Raw genomic sequence first — 12,183 nt, forward strand, 5'->3', positions numbered from 1 at the left:
CACTCCCCCCATCATTCACTATGGTAAGATTTTTTGTTCTGATGATGCCTTATACCTGGTCCCTTCAACACCTCGTGGGTGCATTCTTTTGCGTTTGTTTCTTTCATTGTTTATGGTCAGAGTAATGGTGTTTGAACTCAATGGTTCAGTTTTCCTTTTCTTGCATTCTATTAGTCAGGTCTTTCGCTATGCTAATTCTAGTTTCTTACTGTTTATCTTCTGATATTACCTTTGGTGTATGTTTCTAGCTTTCAATTATTTCTGTTGCTTCTCACAATCATTCCTCACATCTCTTGAAGGAACTTAAGCACCATTGTGTTTGGGTGATTTTTGGTTGTTTGTGTTTTTCTTGATTTTTTGTTTTGTGTGTGCAACGTTACCCTACAGTAGGGAGCCATTTCCACAGTACCATGATGTAGCAATTAAAGGTGTGTGAGTTTGTGTAGGAATTATTAAAGAATCAACAACCTCACAATTTGGATAAGGATTCCTTATCCTTTGGCAGTGTTGATGTGTGTATGCATCTGCTACCTGAGGGGGCGGAGGAGGACTGTGTGGGGTGGGCACCAGAGAAATAAAGAAAGAATTTTTGAAAAGGGAAAACGTGTCTTGAAGGGGGTTACTCACACTGGGTAATGATGGCGGCACCAAGCTGTCCACATGGTCTGCTATCCCCAGAGGGGACCCCAAAGGCTACAGATACAAGAGGTTTGGCTTGGGTGGGCTGGGACAGGTGCAGGGAAGGATCTGTTGTGCAAACGAGGGGGATGTACAGAAGCACTGTGGGTCAGTGGCCATTCGCCAATATTGAAGGGGCATCAGTAACAGTCATCAGGTGTTGCTGATCTCCAACTTAAGAAACTTGGTGTACTTCGCTTTTAAGGCAGGGGTCCTCAAACTTTTAAAACAGGTGGCCAGTTCACTGTCCCTCAGACCCACTGGAAGGCCGGACTATAGTTTAAAAAAAAAAACCAAAAAACTATGAATAAATTCCTATGCACACTGCACATATCTTATTTTGATGTAAAAAAAACAAATGGGGCAAAAACACCTGGCAGGCTGGATAAATGTCCTCGGCGGGCCATAGTTTGAGGACCCCTGTTTTAAGGTGTGGGTTTTGTTTGTTTGTGTGTTTTCACTACTAGAGAATATAGGACTTCCCTCTTGATGTGATTTCTCTGGTAGTTGTTGACATCTTCCTGTACTTGTTAGCTGGTGGTCATGTTCCCGAGGTGTACCTCTAGTCTACACTCATTGAGGACAAAAGGCCACAGCTTTAGATTGAAAGTGTCCTTCAAAAGGACACGCGGAAGTCCTAACACTTGGACCCATGAAAGTAACTTTGGGGAAATAAGGTCTCTCTTTGCAGATGTGGTCAGTTAAGGAAGTCATACTGTACTAGCATGGGTCTTCATCCAAAGCCTAGCGTCTTATAAGAAAGAATAGGAAGACAATCTGCCACCAGAGAAGACACCATCTGAGTATCCTCTATGAGCCATAGCGGCTACGCGAAGCTGAGGCACAAAGAAGGATCATCTAGATCTGACAGAGACCAGAGCCACGAGACAAGGTGTGGTTCTGAAACTATGAGACAATAAATGTCTGTTCTTTACCCACATTGGGGTATTTTGTCATCAGGAAACCAAGACAGATAGGAAATGAAATACCCAGAGGTTAAAGTCTTCCAAAATGTTTTCACATATATTTTTCCTCTGTTAAAACAAACAAACAAGTCATTATACTGCTTGGTAATGTGAATTTGCAGAGCTAATAACAGAAAGACACATGGGCAGTTGTGGTCTAGTGATTCTTACCTTCCATGAGGGAAATCAGGGGTTCCTGGACAGTGTGGCTCATGTGTACCTGCCACCTCCCTGTCAGTAGATGCTTTTACAGTGCTATGATGCTGAATAAGTTTGAGCAAATATTCCAGACTAAACTAGGTTAAGAGGAAAGCCTTGTTTAGCTTCTATTGAAAATCAGCCAGTGAAAATCTTACGGATCATAACAGTTCAATCACAATCTAATCATTGGGATAGTGTAGCAGCAGACAGCATTTCTCTTCATTTTATATGAGGTTGCCATGAGTGAAGGCAAAGTTGAAAACATCTAACAACAATAGTGGTGAGGAAATAAGAGTACTGAAGTAGTGTAGATAGAAAAATTCAGAGTAACATTGCGTTCTCCTTAGTGTTTGGGGTACATTTTAATTTCATGTTAAAGATAATAACAGACAAGATCATCGCCGATCACAGATACAGATAATAATGTGAGCCTTGGATAAGTTATGACTTTAATCAAAGTTCACAGAGCAAGTCCTGGTACTTGACTTTTGAAGATAGGTCTCATTAACCCTACACTTGTGCACTTACAACTTGTTAGTTACATTGTCTAACATCAGGACTGAGGCCCAAGTAAAGGATAGGTCTCATTAACCCCACACTTGTGCACTTACAACTTGTTAGTTACATTGTCTAGCATCAGGACTGAGGCCCGAGTAAAGGCATTACCTATTTGCTATTCCACAGGAAAGTCACAAAGATCTCATGCATACAAAATAAGGGTGGAAGGCATAGATGTTAGGCAACACAAAGTGGAGAGAGTAAGCAACATGATCATCAGAGAGATTAGTGCCTCGCCAAGGGACTATTATGTAATTACAACATAAGGACCCAATCGTGAGAACTACTTGGGAAACCCAATGAAATGCAGAAACTCAGGCCTCTCCCCCTATGGGATTTCCAGTACATCATCAAGCTTTACTACCGAATGGTTCTAAATATACCAGGTTTGAGAATCTCTTGAATAAGTCAGGATTACCCTGATAGGGGGTAAGGAGGTACATGACAGGTGGGCAAGGCTTCCTGTGACCTGCATAGAGCATATGCACATCCTGTTAGCAAGACAGCAACAGCAGGACTCCAGTCCTCCAAGGGGGAAGCTACTCTCCAAATGGGCAATTACGAGAAAAATCTGTGTCATGACAGCAGCAGCTCCTCAGAGGGCGTAAGAGCAAACCTCTTCAGCAGTGAGGGGCGAGGAGCCATTAGTCACGTTGCTGGAGTAGTTTTGGTGGCCAAGAAACTATGTAAGTATTCCCATGACGTTTCTATTGGAAATAATTACTAAGAAATCCCAAACCTCAGGGGAAAAGAGATATACTAAGGACCACATGCCTTCCCTTTCCAACCTGCCCCACTAAGTCATAATTCTAGTCACTGCTGTGGCAACTCGCACTGCTTGCTAGATTTTAAGGGCATTTTTTTAAAGGATGCATCTGTTTCTCCCTTATTAATGTTCTTGTTATCATGTAATTCAAACATGTGACAACAGCAACAAAACAAAACAAAAAACACCCTATTATGCAACTATTTTTCGCATTAACAAACTATGTCTGGCAAGGTTGTTACCAAGATATGATGCAAGATTAATACTGGCTGTGATGGTTAAGGTTAATGCCAACTTGCTGGGTTATAGTTCTCATTGGTTTGGCAGTTATGAGATGATGTAATCTGGCTGTTATGTGATCTAATGCGGGCATCCTCAATTTCTCAGAATGCTTCATCCTGATCTTTATAACCTAAGTGTATTCATAAGAAGGGAGTGGATGTACTATGCTTAAGGTCTATTTTTTTAAGAGGTATTTTGGTCAATTCTGAGGAATATTCTTTAGGTTGATTGACAGAGACAAACATTTTTATATCTAAGAATAGTTGAGCAAAATCAGCTGATAATTAGCCAGTGAGCCTCATAAGCTATATTATTGTTTCTGTATTTCTCCAAGGTTACCATGTAACCATTTTAATTGTGGCACTCAGTAAACATCTCTGGAAATACAGTGAATGAAGCAATGAGTGCCAGGTGAGTATCGCCCGACCTATCACCTTCTGCCAAAAACTCTGATGAGAATAACATTGATGGTAAACCAAACACAGTTCCACATTTTCTCCCAACAACTGACTCTTCTTGGGTTTGGTCTGCGTCTCCATGACCTTCTAAGACTTACATTTATATCGAATCATTAAAGATAACAGTGAACAGAGATCATATGATATATGCACATGCTGTTCGAACTTTGAGTTCAAAGGCTGAAGTTTACAAACTTGCATATAAGGAACTTAATAATTAACTGCTTCTGTGGTGTTGGGGTCACACATTGGGCTGCTACCCATGAGGTCAGCAGTTTGAAACCACTGGTCACTCCCTGGAAGAAAGACGAAGCCTTGTCTTCCTGTAAAGAGTGGCAGTCCCAGGAATCCCCGAGGGTGGTTCTACCCTACCCTATAGGGTTGCTGAGTCAAAATTGATTCAACAGCAGTGGGTTTGACTTTCTGATCTTATTAGCACTTAGTTCCTAGTAAAAATAAAATAAAGTCTCAGATTATGGGGGTGAGTTGAGAGAATAAAGTGTGGTATTCTCAGTTTAGTTCAATAGCCACAGAAGTTGCTAAGTATTTTATATTTGAAATGAAAAGCAAAACATGTAGCTGAAAACACATTTTCTGTAAACATTTTGTCTTTCTGTGACCAAACCAGTGTTCATTTTAGTTTCAGACTGGTGAAATACAAGCTGGAACCTACCCATGTGACTTATAGCTTAAAGACTTCACAGTCCACCAGTACATGTGCTATCAGATGATAGTGTGTGACCCCGCCTCCTCCAAGGTCACTTGAAATTCAGTACTTCAAGTACTGTCAAGGTCACTTGAAGCTGACGTACTCAAATTATCAAACAGGTCTACCAGTAGGAGCATATTAGAACAACACACAATACTTACAAAAATTTTCCATTGATCTTTGATCCTATTAAGACAATCTGCTCCGATTCATCTCGAGAGATTTTCCCGTGGAACCAGGGCATTTTTTCATGGGCAGTGGTGGCAATCAATTTTTCCAGCTGGGGTTTCTGACTGATGATAGCTTGCTCCAAAGCTTGACCCTGTTATAAGAAGGAGTTCCAAAGAGGAAGGCATAGGTAAGAGTAAGTAATACTAAGTAAAGAAAAACAAAATCTTTTAAATATACCAAAAAAATTCCCATTGAGTAATGAGCCCAACATGGGATATCAAATGTTTCCTGTCTTTATCAGTTGTAATCAACTCAATGGCAATACGTTTCATGATCTTTTCCAAGTATCTGGCCAACATTAAAAAACGAATAAAAGTGTTACATATTATGAAATATCTTCAAATTTACCAGGATCAAAATAGATTTTAGAATGAGGAGGCCAGCCTTGTAAAAGTCAGACAAGCCTGAGGAAAACAGCTGGTAGAAAGCTCCAAGCTCTACAGATCCTTCGACTCATAGTTCAGTGGATGGGATTGGTCTGCCAGATACTTGGTCACTGAATAGAAAGTAAGAAGCCCGAAGAGAGACAGGAAGGATATCCAGAGGCATGAGCGTAACGCTTTCATATCAGCCTCGACCAGGTTTCACTCTCCGGGCTCAGGTGTCCTGCTGCCTGCAACTCTGGAACGGTAACCACCCAAAGTGAAAGGGATTACATGGTAAACATAGCTGAATGAAAAAAGATAATAATTGGCCAGTTTCCCATCCTGCTGCTGGGGGACTCAGCGGTGGGCAAGACGTCGCTGCGGCGGGGCTGAGCCAGGGCCGAGCCTGAGCCGGAGGCGGTGCCCACGATGGACGTCAGGTTCTGCAGCTGCGGGTCAAGCTGCAGCTCTGGGACACCGTGGGCCAGGAGCATTTCAGGTGCATCGCCAGGTCCTTTTACCAGAACATGGTGGGCATCTTGCCGGTCTTTGACGTGACCAACAGGAAATCCTTTGACCACATCCGAGATGGGCACGAGGAGGTGATGGCCATCCCAGGCCCCGACAAGGCCGTCTTCGTGCTGGTTGGCCACAGAGTGACCTGCAGAGCGACCCAGGCGGCAGAGGAGCTGGCCGCCTCCCTGGGCATGGCCTGTGTGGAGATGTCAGCCAGGAGCCACAGTAGTGTGGACCTGGCCTTCCACAGCCTGGTTGATACCATCCAGCAAGCCCTTCGTCAGGGAGCCACCAAGCTGGAGGAAGACTGGGGCAGCGTCTGCTTCATCCACAAGACGCAGAGCCCCGGGGGCCCCCCCAAAAGGAAGCCATGCCCAGGCCCATGCCAGTGTGGATCTGGAGAGAGAGCCAGTTCAAACAGTGCCAACTCATTCCCCCTGGTACAATGGGGGTGGGGTGGGGTGGGGTGCAGAGTATGACCTCTCGGGAGTAGTCGGGGAGAGGGGCAAATAGTAACATGTACAAAGGGTTCATCTAAACAGCACTCTGACATTTGGGGGTTGGGGGGAGTTCAGAGCTTAGCCCCTTGCTAAGAAGAAGTCTAAGACTCCAGCTTCAGTTGCCTCAGCTGTGAAAGAGGACTCAGGAAACACCCACTTCTGGCACAGCATAGGGCACACAAGCCATCTTCCTTCTCCTGTTCTGGGGAGGAGACTCTCTCCAGCAGCCCTTAAGGGCAGCTGCTGGCCTCTCCCTGTCTGGAGGAAAGGAGAGGGATGTAAATGGAGGGCATGTGAAAACAATTGGTCTGATGGATGGACCGCAGAAGCGTGGTCCCGAGAAGCACTGGTCGGTGCCGGGCTTCCACCACCAACTGATCTGCAGGGGCTCACATTAGAAGGTCCTGGATAGAGTGGGAGAAAACATTGGGAACACTTTCAAAATAATTTTTAAAAATTGGTTAGGCTTATCAATTCTGGGGTAGAGACTGGCAGAACCCTCAAGTCTTTAGCCCTTAGTCATCTTTCAGGTCTGGAAATTAACTCCCACCTCCCACCCAGCTCAATTTACAGGCAAACAATAGATAGGTGTATACAGAGAATAATACCACTAGGGAGCTACACACGCTTTAGAATGATTAACAGTTTGAGACCAAAAGGGCAGCATTTCCCCAAGGACAATGTTCAGAAAGGTTAGGAAAAGAGGAAGGGAAACAGGAAACACAGGGTGGAAGTGGGACAAATGATGTCACCTTGTAGGGATTGCAACTGATGACATGAAACAATGTGCATGAATTCGTCAATGGAAAACTTATCTGCTCTCTAAACCTTACCCAGTTCACAATAAGAAGTGGAAAAACAAGAAAAGCCCACCTCCCAAGGAGGCCATCAGTATGGATAGCAGACAGGCTTGTGCTCAGCCAGAGCTGTCAGCATTCCGCCCTCTCTTGACTGGCTGGGAGAGAGCCGTTTCTGGCAGTGTTGCTGGTATTGGATGAGGCTGCATCCAGCATCTGGATGCTGCACAGGTGCGGGCAGCTACGGAAGCTCCACTGCAAGCCTGTCTTGGAGTCGTCTTAGGGACTCCGATGAGGATGAGGTTGGGTTTGGGGGTAAAGGTGTGGCCTCAAACCTAGGTGCTAAGGGTCGAATTGTGTTCCTCAAAAGGATACGGTGCAGCCTGCTAACAAGGAGAACGTGACCTTGTTTGGAATGTGAACATTAGGACATATTGCAGTAGAGTGGGTCCTAGGCCCAACCCAGTCTGGATAATAACCGTGTGGAAGAGGAGAAGAGATGCCCCAGAGGACTGCTATTTGAAGCCCTCAGTCCTGGCACCTTGACTCTCAGAAGCTAGGCGACAAGAAAGGATCTTGCTTTTGAGACATTAGAGGAAGCATGGTTTGGCCAACACACGGAATAGACTGAGCCCCAGAACTGTGAGACAATAAATGTCTGTTCTTTAGAGCCTATGTATCTATATATCTATATCTATATCTATCTATCTATCTATCTATCTATCTATCTATATTCTGAAACATTAAGTAAAATTATTTCATTATCTTTCTTTGTGGAAGAGAAACAGATTATCTTCCAGTGGTATATACTATATACATACATATTATACAAAGAATGTGTAATAAAGAAACAAAGAAGTAAAAAATAAAGTAAATTACTCCAAACTTGAAGATGGAAGGAGGGAAATTTGGAAGGGAATGTGAATATGGTCATTTTATCATGTTTCACAGATGGAATAAAATCCCTTTGACATGCTCCAGAGGCAATATCAACAAAGGAGGTGGAGAAGCTCAAAACGTAAACTACCCCTCAGCCGCATCAAAGCATGAGCCAGGCATGTATCACAAATGCAGTGGCCATGTGAAAGAAGCCAGTCTTGAAAAAGACACATTCCTAAGACATTCTGGAAAGTAGCAACCATAAACTTCGAAACCAGATGAGTGGTTTCATGATTTAGATTGTGGGGAAAAGTAAGACAGAACAAGGGAGTGAAGGTGAAGATTTGGGCAGAGTATGTGTGGAGTCTGTGACAATATCTTGGGATACATGTCCTAGAACCCCCTGCGACCCCAGGAGAAAGCTCTTGAGAATCTCATGTATGTGAAAACAGTGCTGGGTATGCATACATGAGACACGAAATACCAAGAATAGCTATGCTGACTGGGAAGGATTTCTTTCTCCTTAGGAGTTAAAAAAAATTTTTTTTGAGATGTCTTATGCCTTCCAAATATATTTCTTTCTCTTGGCAAGACAAGAACCTGAATTCCAGTAACTTTTCTGGTGAGCCAATCCAGGAGAATGGGAGGGGGGGGGGGCGGGATAAAGAAAGCACCATTCTTGACCATGATGGAATCACACTGCAGTCTTCCTGGCAAGAAGATGAGCATCCCTTTCAATTCTGCATCTTCTTGGTCTCTACAGTGAGAATCCAGCTCCATACCAGAGGTGAGAGATTCTCACTTGAGGATTTTACTTAGCTCTCTTTTGGCAGTCTATCTGTCTATTATCCTGAATTTTAAATCTTCCAATACCCAAATTCTGTACTGTGTGGTCAGGATGGAAATATTTTCTTTGTATGTGTGAGACTGGGTTTCTTTGGTGTTTCTGTCTTGACCTTGAAAACTAGGTTATTGTTTCCTTCCATTTATGTTGAAGTTTAAAGGTTTTTCTGTTCTTTTGACCTGTTTTGAGAATGTTGTGAGTCTACAATGGAGACGAGAACTTTGGATTGAGGTTTTAAAACAGATTTAGTTGGCTTGGTATTGGGGAAACAGGGGATGAGTATAGGCTGCTTAATTTTTGAGAAGCATGGGCTCGCCCTCTACCCAAGCTGGCGACCAGCAGGACACCACACGTGTCATCCTTCCCCAAGATAAATAAGCCTCTACTTTGGAAACCTCTTCTGACCTGATAAACATTTTCCAGGTTCTTCCTTCCTCTGTTAACAAACGGCTTTAAATGTTTGCAAGTTTTATTTACGGATGATAATCATGAAGTGTATACGGATATTTATTTCTTAAAACTCTGGTTTTATGGCACGTGCATGCTTATGAGTCAAACTTTTAATATGATAAGGAACAGATGAAGTTATGGATGTATATATGTAGTAACTTTAGAATCAATATCTAAGTTATTTGCTAATGTTAAATTGATTTAATAAATATTTTATCTATTTGGAAGGTAACATACATTTTTAAAAGAAAATATGTATCTATGCTCAGGTCTGCTAAATAATGTGTTCATTTCTTATGCTTAAAGAGTTATTTAAGAGCTGTTTAAGATCATACAAAAATTTAAAATTTTTGTGATATTAGCTAGATTTTGGTAGATTTATTCGTAAGAGAAAAAAACTGGCAAATCCATAAATTTCCTAGATCAAGGGCATTTGTACCTTAAAAAGCTCATCAGGACAAAGGCTAATTAGGATATGAAGGCTCATCTTAATATTTGAATCAGACTCTAATCAAAGTTGTCAAACCTGTTTATTGACCACCAGAGCCTACTTAAAGTGTGTGGCTTATAACTTATAGTTTTGAACCTTCAAATCTTTCACAAGGCCATATCCAGAAATAGTAATGGGGTCACTGTTACTTAAAGTAGGAAGGTAAAGCAAAACACACAGTCCTACATCACGGCTCGTTTATTATGATGATCAGTTCAAGTAAATGTTAATTATCACAATAAGTACATTAGTTCAGTAGACGTAAGCTGAGAAAGCACTGCAAGTAGACGACTTCAACAATTTCTCAGTTATGCAGCTGAGAAACAAGAACAGAAGGCTTAATAACAAGCTTGGTTTTATATCTGAAACTTCAAAGCATTGCATTTTAATATATTTCCTTCTAATCTGACATTTCTTTTGACTTTTATTTCCCATTGTTTGGCTCTGCATTAGTTTGGAAACTTCCCAATCAAATATTTCAAATACATAAATATATTTCACATATGTATTGTATATACTCGAGTATAATCTGACCCATATATCAGCCAAGGCACCTGATTTTACCACAAAAACTGCATTAAAAATGTGCTGAAAAACTCAGCTTATACATGAGTATATATGGTATTTACTATGACCTAACCATGACCATAGTAAGTTTTGTCACCTACAGATAAACCTTTGTTTGTGAACCCAGGAAGACATTTAACAAAATAGTTTTTCTACAAAAATAGACTTATATTCTATTTATAAAAAGGACCAGTATCCTAAACTTGAAGCCCACCAGACTAAATCAAGATTTATAGATCTATGAAAGGTAAGAAGGCTCATGAATTACTGCTAACTCATAAATTGTCAAAATTTAGCCACAACATAGATGAAATGTTTCTTTAAGTCCTTTATGTGAGAATATTATGGTCATTTTAAGAGTATCTTCTGTATGTAAGTAACTACTTAAAGGGGCTTGCTATAATTTAATCTATTCAGGTCTGGGACAAAGTGGTTATTGCTAGAACATGGCAGAATTCCAACCATGAGGGTGCCAGTCTCTTTAAAACATTGGCCAGGATCCTAGTAAGTTAAAAGTTAGGCTGCCAACAGTAAACGGTTCAAGACCACCAACAGCTCTTATGGGAAACGGATGAAACTGTCTGCCCCCATGAGGATGTGCAGCTCTGTCTTGCCCTATGGAGTGGCTGCAAGTCAGAATCGACTTGATGGCAGCAGCCAGAAACCATTATAAAGTGACGTGCGGTGTACCTCAAGGCACTTTCCCCCACCAGGTTTAGGACAGGTGGAGCCAAGGTGTGGTTTTACTGTATGGGTCCTATGAGAATTTTCTAACCATCAAATGATTATCTCTACTGGATTGACACTTTTTATAAATTCCAGAAGTCTTTGGAATCTGCCTTCTCCTTTCACTGATCCCCATTCCTTCAAGCAGTAAGCCAGAGAGCTACCTAGAGGGAAGAGCCTCCTCACACAGGGGCGAGGTAGCCGGGGTTATGCAGTAAGGACCAGTTAATTCTGGAAACCCAGGTCTGGAGAGGGGACATTCTCTTCTATTTTTTTTAACACAGTATAAAGAAAGAGGACACTTGAGACCTGCCACGGTCTCCTTTGCTCTTTCAGGTGAAAAATACCCTCAGACACAGTTCTGGGATGCAAGTTTAAGAACTGGGACAAGGTGAGTTCTCAGATCCTAAGGAAAAACTAATATTCTGTGTAATAAGTTAGGAACTGGAGGAATTTGGCCTGAAAACAGTAGCCTACACTATAATGGCAAACTAGCTACCATTAACCAAGGGTCTTTAGAGAACCTGATGGCATTTTAAAAGTTAGAACAGGCTTTAATAAAAGCTACTGCTCTGGATCCGAAGAATCCCATGGGAAAATAATACTAAGAGGTAAGTTTATGACTTTATCCAAGTTGATAGGTCTTCCTTGAGATCATCAATCAGAAATTATAAGAGTTGGGAGTAGGTTCAGTAATACTGTAAATCTTTCTAATAAGTTTTGAGAAAACAAGGGAAGTGGTCTTCCCACAAGAAAGTTTAATATAACTTAGCCTGTTTGTCATTAAATCAACTCCTTATAGATTAGGGGAGCTGAAACACTTAAAAAAAAATTTTTAAGCTGACATGCCTACTTTAGGCAGAAACAAAGATATTCCAAAACCCTGTAAAGGCATTGGACCCTTTGAATTTATATTTCTTCAAAAGTTAACAAGTAACCTTCCATTTGAGTCCATCATACATTGGCTAACTGTTATTATATCCTATTCATCTTCTGCCCCAGATTTGAAAGTTATGTTTGTTTTAGTGGGTAAGTGCAAAAAAGTGTAAAATGCTGCAAAATTCCCAGGCATAACATCTTAGGTACATCTTTCTCACCTAAAGAAAACCAAGCTCCTGGACTGGTGTTCAAACCAAATAGAATATTGAACCTGAAATTTATGAGCCCTCCAAAATCAATCACCAATCAGTCTCCTTTCTGA

At 41.6% G+C, this 12,183-nt stretch overlaps 2 protein-coding genes across 2 annotated transcripts in view; one reads left to right on the plus strand and one right to left on the minus strand.

Annotated features, from left to right (window-relative positions):
- SYK (spleen associated tyrosine kinase) overlaps positions 1–12,183 on the minus strand; it is a 76,403-nt gene that overhangs the window by 58,197 nt on the left and 6,023 nt on the right. The window contains exon 2 of the mRNA XM_004713904.4: positions 4,779–4,939. Coding sequence (XP_004713961.2) covers positions 4,779–4,939 — 161 coding nt within the window. The remainder of the gene's footprint in view (positions 1–4,778; positions 4,940–12,183) is intronic.
- LOC115869147 (ras-related protein Rab-42-like) overlaps positions 5,058–12,183 on the plus strand; it is a 10,062-nt gene continuing 2,936 nt past the window's right edge. The window contains exons 1-2 of the mRNA XM_030885141.1: positions 5,058–5,132; positions 5,663–6,169. Coding sequence (XP_030741001.1) covers positions 5,058–5,132; positions 5,663–6,169 — 582 coding nt within the window. The remainder of the gene's footprint in view (positions 5,133–5,662; positions 6,170–12,183) is intronic.

This window comes from Echinops telfairi, unplaced genomic scaffold, assembly GCF_000313985.2.
Source record: "Echinops telfairi isolate 266 unplaced genomic scaffold, ASM31398v2 ScPeMD7_1;HRSCAF=3_1, whole genome shotgun sequence".
NCBI classification, from domain to species: Eukaryota; Metazoa; Chordata; class Mammalia; order Afrosoricida; family Tenrecidae; genus Echinops; species Echinops telfairi.